General features: G+C 31.5%; 1 protein-coding gene across 2 annotated transcripts; it reads left to right on the top strand.

The window, feature by feature from the left end:
- Positions 1-226: 226 nt before the first annotated feature.
- LOC132742536 (interferon-gamma-inducible GTPase 10-like) lies at positions 227-13,478 on the top strand. 2 transcript variants are annotated; one of them, XM_060730971.1, is made up of 3 exons: positions 227-377; positions 8,808-9,524; positions 12,001-13,478. In XM_060730971.1, exons 1-3 carry the CDS (start codon positions 308-310, stop codon positions 12,186-12,188), a joined length of 975 nt encoding a protein of 324 aa, XP_060586954.1. In that variant the 5' UTR covers positions 227-307; the 3' UTR covers positions 12,189-13,478. The 2 variants fall into 2 exon arrangements, with proteins under 2 accessions (XP_060586954.1, XP_060586953.1); XM_060730970.1 differs by having other exon boundaries at positions 8,808-10,067.

Genomic DNA, 13,478 nt, shown 5'->3' with positions numbered 1-13,478 from the left:
ATCTTTTATTATTATTTTTTTATTTGGATAATTTTCCACAAAGTCCTGTGGTCATACAAGCTTCTTTCACTACACGGCACACTGTTAAATATTAATGTGTTACACGATTTATATTGGACTTGCACATCAATATTTGACACCTACCTGTATTGTATTAAAAATACAGTACGGTCAGACCAAAGGAATGACGTCATAGTAGTAATTTAAATAATGTAATCTTATAAATACTTAACATTACACAACGCGAAGGTAAACTTGTGAGAATATTTGAAAAACGAGGACTTGTTTGGTTTTTAAGTAAACAAGGATGGCTTGTGCGAGTATAAAAGAACATGATAGTGGATCTGATGAATTATCAGATACGGTTACAGCAGAATGTAAGTTTGAATTATATATAATTACTTACTTAGTTACAAAAAACCTACTACCCTACGGTATCATCATTAGCTTTTTTTTAAATGCTGAATATAACAATATGAATATGTATTTATTAACTTCTTTTTTTCATTTTCCCTTCATTTATTGATAATCAATATCTCAAAAACAATTTGGTAAAATTACACAATTTTAAACAAGAGCACCGCATTGGCGGGGCAATATAAAAAACCTACAAAATTATATTACACAAGAAATTCAAAAGCACAAAATATAACTGCTAATAATTACCAAAAACTAAATAGACGTGCTTACAAATAATTTAATTACTTATTATCTTTCTCAATACTCAATGTATTTGGGTTTTTTATAACTCGCCACCGGTTGCCCAGAGGGGCGAGTCGTCCAGAAGAGTATACGTCATTAGTTTTTTAACTTTAGTGTGCAAGATACAGATACAAATTCTAGACGCTTCCCCCGGTTCTTTTGCGTGCGAGGTGTTTAAGCACTCATAGACGTAACACCGATTTAAGTCTCATCCGAAGGACTGATTAATAATTTTATTTGGCCAGCCCGGGAATCGAACACACAATATCGAGATTACAAGACTCGCACTCTAACCGATTTGTGCTATACAGGTTGCTCCACACAGACATTCACCTATGGCATGTTAAACGTAGAATTATTCGACAAATGAAATTTTTGTTCTATATCCAATATTTATATTGTATAACTCTAATTTAATATTCTATACCATAATATTTATTCAATCCTGCTGAATATTTGTTAACATGGTCAGGGGCGTACCTCGGCTTATTATAAGTGCACGCCGAGTGCCGGTTTTGGCCGAAGGATAGCAAGAGACTTATATATCAAATATAGTTATGTGCTATAACTAAGGATTTAGGAGATATTTAAGCTAATTGTACTACTGTTGTCTTTATCTATAGTTATGAAAATAACATCAAGTACATATATGAAATGTAAGAGAAGTAGCACGAAGTCTAACGTGTACACTGTTTTAAATAAATGTACTTCAAAAGTTATTTGCTTTTAGAAAAAAACAAAACATAGCCAGGTGTCTCTCTTGTAAACAAGATGGGTTTTAATTTCCTTTTGTTACAAGTTTAGGTTTTTCTTTGTTATTTTTTTTAGTTTCACCATAACTTAACGTGAAATATAATCAAGGAAAAAATGCTTTAAAATGATCTGTATGACTTTAATACAAACACAACAGCTTAAATGTTTAGTGTAACGAAAAGTTATCGTATTCACATCGCACGATCATTTATAGCTTCCTTAAAATATATTTTAATGCGTATTATGTCAATGTTGTAGACAATAAATATTGACTTTAACATTTTTGTTCTTAACTCTAGTCTTTCAGTTTCCATTCGAAATATTTAAGTTATTTCATAACGAAGTTAAATGCCTCACGCACATAAACAGACTTGCAAATTTGTTATCTAAAGTCGGCGAAAATAAAAGAATTTAGACATGATGTGTCTTATATGGTTAAACATTGTTCTCGTTGTATATTAGTCTATGTTTAAATATGTATATATGAGACTACGCATAATAAAGAATATGTCTATATACTCGTATATGTAACTATAAATCAGTACATTATTTTCAGGTTAGTAATATTCATCCAACTTATATTCATTCCATATTATGTAGACTAGTTTAGACACTATGAATCAGATCTTTGCAGTGAACTATTGCCACATCCATATATATTATATATATATATATATATATATTATATATATATATATATATATATATATATAATATATATATATATATGAAAGAAAGAAAGTCATGAGCGTGCCGATTTTTCGTGCGATTTTTCTATACATGTATATAATTTGAAATGGATATAAGTTGAATGAATATTACTAACTTAAAAATAATGTTCTGATTCGATTTATAGTTACAAGGTAAAATACAAGCAAGATCTTTATTTTGCATATAGATCTAGATGTAAAAAGATAAATGTTTACTTTTGACTGATTTGATTCTTCTGAAAAAAAAATGATTGTAATATATTGGACAATTTCTTATCCTTTTTGGATTTTGACGAGGTTTATTAACATTTTAACGCTAAACTCAAGCTGAAAAAAGAGAAAATTCCAATCATATTATTACTCCCTTTTTTTATTATTTCATTTCATTGTGCGTGAAAAGGTTACGCATATTCGAATAAGGTAACATTCTAAGCATACCTGTAGAATCAATTAGCAGCTACGAATATGTTGATAATCTACGCCCAAATTAATGATTTCATTTTTGAAATTTTATTTTTTTCGAAACCTTTTCTTTTTATTCGCCCGTGCGTATTGGCGTATCGATATGTTCGCCACTGCCTTCTTATTTCTGTAAACATTTTGCTCCAGTTTCTGTAGATCTATACCGCATTTCAAAGCGTTCAGCACTGCTTGAAACAACAGTTTACTTAGATCTTCTCGCTATCCTATTAAATATATAGAAACAAAATATATCATTTAAAGAACTACACTTATCTTTGCATCTAAATAACCCCGACTGCTCAGAAAAAACTACATTTTCACATATCTACTCCTTGTAAAAAGAATAGAGACACGTTATGCCATTGTGAACTACAACAACATGTCGACTTAGTTCTATACTGTGCATAAACCCATTTGATAAAAAATAAAATTTATGGATACTTATGAAGTATATGTTACTTAATTAAAGTTTATACCGTATTTTTCTTCAATTTTAGTGTAGAGATAATCTAACCCTCGTGCGAATGCTCATTATGACGTCACAAATTGTCACAATTCTATTTTTAGACACGTTCTTAATTAGAACATTGGATGAACGCAACATAACTGTTCATATTATGTTCCACTTTATAATGTTTGAATTATTAAAGCATCATTACTTATTGAATTGCGTAAATCTAACATCAGTTACAATACATTGACTAAAAAACCTACCCAAGTACTCAAAATCTCAAATACTTTCATGTTGTCTAGTCAGAAGGATTACCATTGAACACTGACGTTCAAATGATAAGTGTTCAACTCGTACATTGAACGCCTTTGCTGAACACAGGTATTCAAAATTAACGCGCAATGTTCCAAAATTGAACAAGTGTGAACGCGTCCGATGTTCTTCATATTTACAGAGTAGAAGAATATTGTGATAAGGAACCGTCAGTTGTAAAGTGGTATGAACAATCGCCATACTTGCTGGCATGTCATTTAACAGTTTAGGTCTTCAAAATTTGCATGATTAACAGTCCGAATGTATACTTTAATGAAAAGTTCTGGAATATTAACAAAATGATTAGTCCACCATATTAACCATATGAATGAATATATAAACACAACAGTAAGGATAAATGGCGCAATGGACAGATCTTCTTATTTTGGTAATAATTGAAATTACAGCACATTTTTAGTAAAAAGAAAAGAAAATTAAGTCTGAAATATTCTGTTATAGCCTCTCCATCAGTACATTTAGTGCTTTAAATTATAGAAGAATTGTAAAAAAAATGTTTACAACGCAGACGGCGGTCGATTTGATTGCAACGCAGTGCGTTTGTTGTCCATTATGAGGGTTTACTTGAGATAACTCATTTTTCAATAGAATACAGCACTTTTCTTTCTTTGACATCAGAAAAACGTGTTTCTTTAGTTTAATTAAAATAATATGATTATTTATGCAAATAGATGTTGAGTTGCGCTTCCATTTTCCTTCCGTTGTCATTCCTTTGGTAGAATAGTTTACGTTCAATCTGGGACTTAAAAAAACCTTGAGTTCGAGGTTTAACAACAAACATATAAAAGAAGTTCTCGTTAAGATTAACAGAACCTGCTTCTTAAATATGAAAAGCAATCTAAAATTTGTATGTCACTGTGTTATATTACCATACTGAGAACACTAATTCATACTTGTATCATAGTTTGGGGATCTTTCTGTTGAAAATATGTCAGAGTTCAATCGTATATGTATACAGTCATAGTGCGTTAACTGGAGTGCAGTTTTATTTGAAAGCACTTGAAAGCATGCCCATTGATTTGTTAATTTTTTCTGGGGTTTACTTATTGTAACGATAGTGAAAGGGATAACGATGTAGAAATGTCATATTTAGTACGCTCCCTTCGCAGCTCACTGAATACACTCACGCTACTTCAGAATAGACGAATATTCGACCGATGCGCAGAGAGTACATAGTTAGATGCTGGTATGCTCGTTCATCGGTTACTTTTTTCTGGGGTTTCATATTGCAACAACAGGGAACGTGTTTTAATTTTGGCTATGATACAAAAGAGTTTCATATTGCGACAACAGGGAACGTGATTTATTTTTTACCTATGATACAAAAGAGCTTTTGTAGACCAATAGCCACAATGATATTGTTATAAACCGTCCGCATCATGTGTATATGTACATATTTGATATATATATATATGTATATATATATATATATATATATATATATATATATATATATATATATATATATATATATATATATATATATATATATATATATTACAATCGTACATTTGGTTAAAAAGAACATAATATGAGAAATAAGAAAACAACAGTCTTTTAGTTGCCAAGTTTACCTCAGACTGTGCAGTACATGGTCGCTTAGGGTCAGTACTGAATTATTGAACCCGTTTGATAAAATATTACTACGTTATTTAACCAACGACTTAAATGAATAAAGTAATAGAAAATATACGTTGATAACATTTCCAAAATAAGGAGAGTTTACAGTCAAAACTAAAAAGAAATAACTGTAACGATAACATTTTAGGACCTATTTGGAGTCAGAATTAAAAATGTTCTAAACTTTGCATTAGAGAAAACCATTCAACGATCTCGTTTTCAAGTTAATCACATGAAAAGTAAATACGATCCATTTTTCTTATTTTTATTACTTAACTTTCTCTGTATTTGTAACTAGTAAAGAACAGAATATTGAGTTTTCATTCTTTTGCTTAAATTGTGGCATTCATTGAAGAACATGGTAAAACTATGCGATTTCAAAAATGTATATTTTTTAAGAATTAAATTACCTTTTATAAAAAAGGTAACACAAATATTTCATGGATTTTTTTGGTTGAAAATATGGAAAAATATACTGAAAAACATTACAAAAGGAAAAAAGATTTTTCAGACGTATGTATAAGTTATCTGCCCCTGAGATTACCCCAAATAAGTAAAAAAAAATGAAATTCATGTGCAGAAAATGAGATCGGTGACCCCTAAGTTTTTTGGCTTGAAATGTTTATCATATTCTAACATCATGCCACGTTTCAAGAATATATGCCGAACATCTTTAATTTTGCCTATATGTCTTTATAATACTGCACGTTTGTTACGTCGATTTCCATTGGATAATCGTGCAATATTATAATTTTAGTTATAAAGATTTTTGACAGGTTATATGACCGTTTTTTTTGACAGGTTATATGGCTTTTGTTGCCGAACGGCTAAACTAAGGTTTTGTTGCAACCGATTAAATATGGCCATACAACCCGTAAAATCTTCATAACAAATTTCTAATACAGCAAACATCTTTTTTATTGAAAAAAAATGTCTTCATAAATTGACAGCATCCGTGTATATAGAGCTATATAACTTTTATTATTATCCAATGAAAAGCGACGTTACAAACGAGCATTATTATAAAGATTGTTTCTTAGACAGACACGATTATCTACCGTTTACACCGATGCTAGAAAAAACCTGTCTAACCCCCCCCCCCATGTTAGACAAGTCGCGCGTTTTAAATAACGTCATTGCCGCGCGCCATTTATGAATGAATTGCGTTCTCAGGAAGACGTCATTTTACCATTATGAATGAAGTGGTAATTTCATACGCTACTATTAAGAAAAACTGCGTTATGAGAATATCAGTTTTCGTGATATCTGTTCTGAAAATAATATGAAGTTTATAATAATATGATATGTAATATGCAAGAAAAAGAATCAAACAACGGCTGTTGGTGTGTCCGGGAATATCTTGCTCTCGGGTAACTGTTTAGCGGCAACTTGGCAGAGCCTCGTTACCGCAGTTACATGACAATTAAACAAAAATGTTTACTTACACCTTTTTATAATAAGGCGGAAATGTTTACAAAAAAAAAACAAGAAAAAAAAACCAGAAGATAATTGTGCAACCATTGAAAATTTAAAGGCGTCTAATGTTAGAGACGGATTGTAATCTGACACCTTGTTGAGAAAGTAATATTGATTCAAGATTTAAGGACTTTTCAAGTGGAAATAATTTATTCAGCGGATGTTCCTTTTGATTTAGCGAATAACTTGTATTTCATTGAATTATTCCGAATGTTCGTTACCGATGCCCAATTGGAGCCCCTGTGAAAAACAAAACAAAACAAACTCAACCGATATATAGCAGGTGCAAATAAAACTCGACTACATAGCAGTCGAGTTTTTCCCTATATGAATCAATGAAAAAACTGTACTGCTATATATCAATACAGTTTTCAAATGCTTATTGAAAGTGTACTGAGTATAATGGATTAATAAGAACAAAGGAAAAGTTCCAAACCATGCAATAACTTAACCGTTTTCCTTTTTCCATTATTCCTTTCTATGTTTTATGTATCCAATAAACATTTTAAATTATACAATATATATTTTCAAATATAGAAACATATATATAGAAAATTATCGCACACAAATATTTTTGATGAACAAATATTTTTAGAAGGATAGAATAAATATTATGGTATAGCATACAAAATTATAGTTATACAATATAAATATTGGATATAGACCAAAAATATTGAACGTTTAGCATGCCATATTCACCTTATTTTCATGATTTGTAAAAAAGGTGATAATTCAACTTTTATAAAGACAATCAATTGATGTTACATGATAAATATCTACGTTCTGCATGTTGAAGTTTGGAGGAAAAGACTTTTAACATACGCTTGTATATAAATCGGTGTATATATAAATTGTTACAGACCCCGTCCCCACCTCTTGGCAGAGCCATTTTTAACACCAGTGAAAATTCTTTTGTAACTATTGCGAGTAATTATACATGCCAAATAACTCAGGTGTTGGCATTGTACCTTTACATAAGAATATATATTCCAATCTAAGTGACCCCTGGGTAGGCCCCAGGAGCATGATTCATAAAGTTTTGTAGAAGTCAACGAGGCACTGCTACATGCCAAACATTGTAGCTTTTTCATAAATATTTTTTGGCATATGAAAATGTGTTCCTAGTACCTCCCTTTATCTTAAGCTTTAAAATTCAGCAATTTAGAAAATCAGAAGTAATGACGGGACTCGTAGTCTGCAATTTTTTATTTTCATTTCTTCTTTAAATAAATATATATTTTAAAGTAATGTATATTGAGACATATTCCGCAACTAAATATCAGCCCTTCATCCCAAAAACATTGTTTCAATTAAATCATATAAACATAAATAACTAGTGTTAAAATCTTAACAGAAAATGTTTGTAAATATGAGGTTTAATAAAAATAAAGTTATAGAAATTGGGAAGTACAGGGATGTAACGTACAAACATATCGGAAGAGAAAGGAAGCATATTGCTGAATTATACATTGCAATTTCTTTTGTTACATACAAACTTATATACCGATTTTGAATGAGTGAATTTGACTTTGACCTAACCCGAGGAAGCCCAAACCTGAGCTTTCCACATCATCTCAATAATAAAAGTATTTCTGCATTTTTTGTTTCCAACTATCCATTAAAATGATACAGATCGGATACGACTTTTCTAATTGATACTCAGTGGCTAAGTGTGCCCTTGACATTGACATGGGGAAGGTCAAGGCCCTTTGCACATCGTCTTATGGTTAATATTTCTGCCAATTATTTTCAATTTCTTTCCGTCGGTTCAAAAGATACAGACCGACACAAAACTACTTATATACGGACGGGCGACCAGGTACTTAGCAATATAAGTCGATCATTTTTGTAATTAACTTTAAATATATTCTAAGTATTAATTTTCACCTTATTATCATTTATCTAAATGCTTTATAATATAGTTTAAGCGGAACTTGACACAGGGATGAGACTAACAGATTGAGTGGATTTATTGCTTTTTACTTTATCACTGAAAAGAAATACATTACCTTTATACAAAATCAAATTATACTAGTTTTTGTATTTATACGAATATTACCAGTGATTAATACCAAACTAACAACGAATTTATTTATTGTATTTGGATGTTGTATTAAGATTTTGTTTCAGGTCAAGGGCTTATTCGTCTAAACCAAAGTGTTGTTGCTTATATGTTGATTTTAGAAAAGAAAATACTTCTATGGTTATGTACTCGGTTTGCCTTATTACTCAAAACTATCTTTGAAATAATGAAAAAAATAAATAAAATTACATATTCATCTGAATGATTATTTCTATTCCAGTAATAAAGTCGAGGGCAGAAAAGGAAGACATAAATGACGAATGTTCCTCTGTAAAAGCGTCATTGGAAGAATCATTTAAGAAACATGGCGTTAAAGGAATATCAGCTGCGATCAAAGATAAAATGGACAACTGGCAAAACGAAAATTTAAACATTGCTGTAACAGGTCGATCGGGCGTTGGCAAATCATCTTTTATCAATGCTATTAGGGGTGATATAGACGAATCACAGCCGGGTTACGCAACGGTTGGCAATAATGAATGCACCAAACAAAGAAAGGCTTATCCGCACCCTAACAACAAGCTTCTGATATTGTGGGATCTGCCTGGAGTTGGCACAGACACATTTCCAAGAAAAACGTATCTCAAACATCCGGAAATAAGTTTCCAAATGTACGACATGTTTATAATAATGGCATGTGACAGATTTACTCAGGATGAGTCTTGGTTGGCTGAAGAGGTAAAACAGACTGGAAGACCATATCTTTTTGTACGTTCAAAGGTTGATGCACAAATTTACAGCGATGCCATCCGGAAAAGAAAAGCTAAGAAACCACACAATCCCTTGACGGTTATTGATGAAATCCGTGAAGACTGCAAGAAAAATCTTGGACAAGAAAAAAACATTTATTTGATTAACAACAATGACATTTTTTATGCAAACCTGGATTTCGAAAAGTTGTTCCTTCATTTGGTTGACGGCTTTTCGGAACTTAAGAGTGAGGCTTTCTTATATTCGATTAATGTTTTTACACCAGAAATACTACAGCGAAAAATAAATTCGCTCCGTAAAAGAATATGGGGAATGGGCGCATTATCGAGTCTTTCAGGTGCAATTCCTATTCCAGGAACATCCCTTATTGCAGATGGTTTGCTTATAGCAAACGAGACACGTTTATACCGCAAACAACTTGGGCTTTCCAATGATGATATGCAAGCACTCACCGTTATGATGAATATGCCTATTGATGAGTTGGCAGACAAATATTCATTAAAATCACTTGCCCTTGCATGTACCACAAAAGCGGTCATAGCATCGAGCGCTTTGATTTGTTCTGAAGTTGTAGAATCGGCAGTTGGTTTGGCAGTTCCTGTGATAGGAATGCCTATCGGTGCGGTTGTATCATTTGTAACGACAGTGAAATTACTCCGCTCTATTCTTTCACTCTTAGAGGAAGATGCACAAATCGTATTAAAACTAGTTCTGTCACACACCATGAACAACAATATGCAAAAAGACGTTAATATAAATAAAACGGCGGGTGAGTGACTGATTTGCTTACAAATAAAACTAAGACAAGAATTAAAATATGCCAAAGTCATACATGCAGAAAGACAGTTTAATTGATTTTATTCTATTTCCAGGTCACATTTAATATACAAATGTAACCAAAGTATGCAATACTTTTAATTGACTATTTTTACCTTGTTTGCCGACCATAAGTTACAAAGATTTTTTTGAGTATTGATAGCCAGACTCAATCCATCAAAAAGTACACAAATTCTTTTACAAAATAAAAGTAAAACATTCTATACTTCAATAATATGTCTTGCTATAGCTCAGTTTATCATAACTGAACCAATTGATACCTTACACCATTTCAGACACAAAAGCGATCAAAAAATGCATATGCCACCGCTATGTAAAACACTAATTATTAGCAGTCTTTTTTATAAGTGATTTTTGTTCCAGTAAAAATAATAAACAATATGACAAGCGTTCTTTCACGAACAAAAACGTCATTTTGATGAAGGTGATGTATAAGAACATGACATATGAAAAACAAGAGCAACAAGGGAGGGTGGCATTCAATGAACACATCCCCATTACGACCCAGCAAGACAGGACTTTCAGCAAGGACACCAAACAAAATCAGTAATATGCACAAGGGCAAAGCACGGATGGGACATTAATTTAAATACTTCAGAATAGAAAACTATCGAAACTGTACAGGAAATTAAAGAAGACGATTAAATAATAGGCCCCTACATAAGTAAAAAGGTTAAGGGGAAGAGGACTTGAGGACCGGGGAATGGGAGAGAGAGGGTGTAAAATTAAAAATAAAGTTACCGTAGACGAGAACAATCAAGGGATTTAAAAGTGTCACCACAATAGCATGAGGCAACAAACAAGACATACATCTGACAAACCTAGAGAGGCGCAACCTTAGAACTGTCAACAGCATATGCACTCCTGGGGAGTTTAAACCGGTTAATGATGCAGCAAACCTCTCCCTTAGCCCAAACATGTTCCTTTTAAACAAGACAGTGCAAATAAAATGAATCCCCACCAAGCGAATTACTATGTAATGAAAATATTCCGTTCGTTTAAATCGTTTACAAACTCTAGCGAATATAATTAACTGAGATTCATATACCCCGTAAAATACTGCATGGCGTACATATCGATCAAAAAATGTGTATAATTGACTATATCGTAATCAAAATCCTCCCATATACTAGTATCATAGATTTACGTGTGAATAGTATTGTCATCGATTGTTTTATAAAGATCCAAAAATGGAGTGATAAAAAAATTAAAAATTCGTTTTATTCGGTTGAGGTTCTTTGGAATAGGTATCCGACATCGTTTGATCAAAATTTTTTTTATCTAAATTAAGAACATCATCAAGGTATCGGGAAATACAGTAGGGTTATACCATACCAGACATAAATGATGTCTAAAAGAAAAGAAAATGCTCTACAATCTTCGTCACATGTCCACATAGTATAATGTTTTACAATAAGTTTTTGAGAATTATATACAAGATAGGTAACTTTTTCTCATGCATTTTGTAAATGGGAAATTGGTTTGTTAATGATTTAAATAAAAACTCATGCTGTGGAATTTTAGTAATAGCTGTAATGGTCTAATTCCTTATATTGATAAAATTTTATACAAGATAATATCATATTTATATAATTAGAATATTATTACAGTTGATTTATACTAACACTAACAGCGAATGTTATCGATATTTGTCATTGTATTTTAGTTATTATATTCAAATAGTGATATTTGATTTTGTGCCAGGACAGGAGCTTACTTGCCTAAACCAGACTGTTTCTGTTTATTGTATATTTGAAAAACGAAAATACTTCTATGGTTATATACTCAGCTTGCCTTATTTCTCAAAATTATTTTTGAAAGAATGAGAAAAATCAAAATAATCTGAAAAAACTATTTTATTGCAGAAATAAAGTCGAGGACAAGTAAGGAGACAAGTAAGGAAGACATCAATGACGAATGTCCCTCTGTAAAAGCGTCATCGGAAGAATCATTTAAGAAACACAGTGTTAAAGGAGTATTAGCTGCGATCAAAGACAAAATATACAACTGGGAAAACGAAAGCACCAAAGCAAGAAAGGACTTTCCTATTTGAACAATTTATAATGACGTCTTATCTCAGATTTCGTGTAAATAGTATTGTTATCGACTGTTATATGAAGATTTTCTTAAATCACTGAAAGTGTTAACTAACTTATACCATGTTAATTGCATTTAAAGTTTGTCTATCATAAAGCACAAAACTTTGTAATAGTTGGTCAATGTGAATAACTATAATAATATACGAACAAAAGGTCTAACTTAGGATTAAGTTCCAGTGTGTAAAATACAGCAACAGTTCGATTTAAGTAGCTTGATTCCTTGATTCGAATGAATTGTAGCTAACTTGTAAGTTGGTTATATAATTTTATGATTGCAATGTGTAAACGTCTTTGAAGAACAGACATTAAATTAATACCTTTTGATTTCAACAAATAAACATTCTATAAAACTGATTTTAAGAATTACCTCGAAATTCGATCGTTACCACAGATCTTTAGGTTTGATAACGTTTTCTTCTTATGAAAATACTCTTTTACATTACATCTTTAGGTATTCAAAACGGTTTTATTACCATTCCTCAACTAAGCGGGAAATCTAAAGTTCTTTTTGAAAATGAATCAAATATTGCCATTTTGCTTGTTGAACACTACGGCGATCTGACATAAAAACATTTTAAGACCGAACGTTACACTTGCGCAATTTGTTCTGCCATGCATAATGCATTCAGTAATGACAGGAATTTTGTTACATCGTTATGGAAAGGAATATCCGTCTTTAGTGTTGTTTGATTTTCTAACATGCTATTTCTTATTCATTATGATATAGTGTGTATGCAAGAAAAATACGACACCATTTTAATCTTTTAATTTGTATAATCAATATTTATATGAATTTGTTAATTTCATTATACACATTTTCTTTTGTAAACATGCACACTATTATTACATGCTTATTTTATGTATTCAGACATTATTTATCTTTTGGGTATCTTTACTATCTTATCAATTTTCAAAACCAATGTGATATACCTTTGATTTACACAGCATCGCCAGTTGCATAGGGGAATTAGCTGGTGCGTATATATTATGTTTACGCTAGAATGTTACCTTCTATAATCTACGGTAGATAACTGGTACAGCCTATCGAAATGTCAAACATCCCCTGAACAAAAAGACTATTTCACACGTCGTTTTTTTGCAATGGATTACTGTGAGGCCTCCCATAAAACATTAATCAAGCTCGAATGAAGATGGTGAAAAATATCTATGTATATACTTTTATATTCTATGAGAAATTGTATGCGAACTATTTTGCAGCATTGAATAAATTTGAAGCTTTTGTA

Source organism: Ruditapes philippinarum, unplaced genomic scaffold, assembly GCF_026571515.1.
Source record: "Ruditapes philippinarum isolate M1 unplaced genomic scaffold, ASM2657151v2 ctg160_1_1_1_1, whole genome shotgun sequence".
Taxonomy (NCBI): Eukaryota; Metazoa; Mollusca; class Bivalvia; order Venerida; family Veneridae; genus Ruditapes; species Ruditapes philippinarum.
Note: the sequence above shows the minus strand (reverse complement) of the source record. Positions and strands in the feature narration are given on the sequence as shown.

Coding starts and splice junctions, on each gene's coding strand:
- LOC132742536 (XM_060730970.1), top strand. CDS start 308: ATGGCTTGTGCGAGTATAAAAGAACATGATAGTGGATCTGATGAATTA. Junction 378..8,807: donor AGATACGGTTACAGCAGAAT/GTAAGTTTGAAT, acceptor TTTCTATTCCAG/TAATAAAGTCGAGGGCAGAA. Junction 10,068..12,000: donor TAATATAAATAAAACGGCGG/GTGAGTGACTGA, acceptor ATTTTATTGCAG/AAATAAAGTCGAGGACAAGT.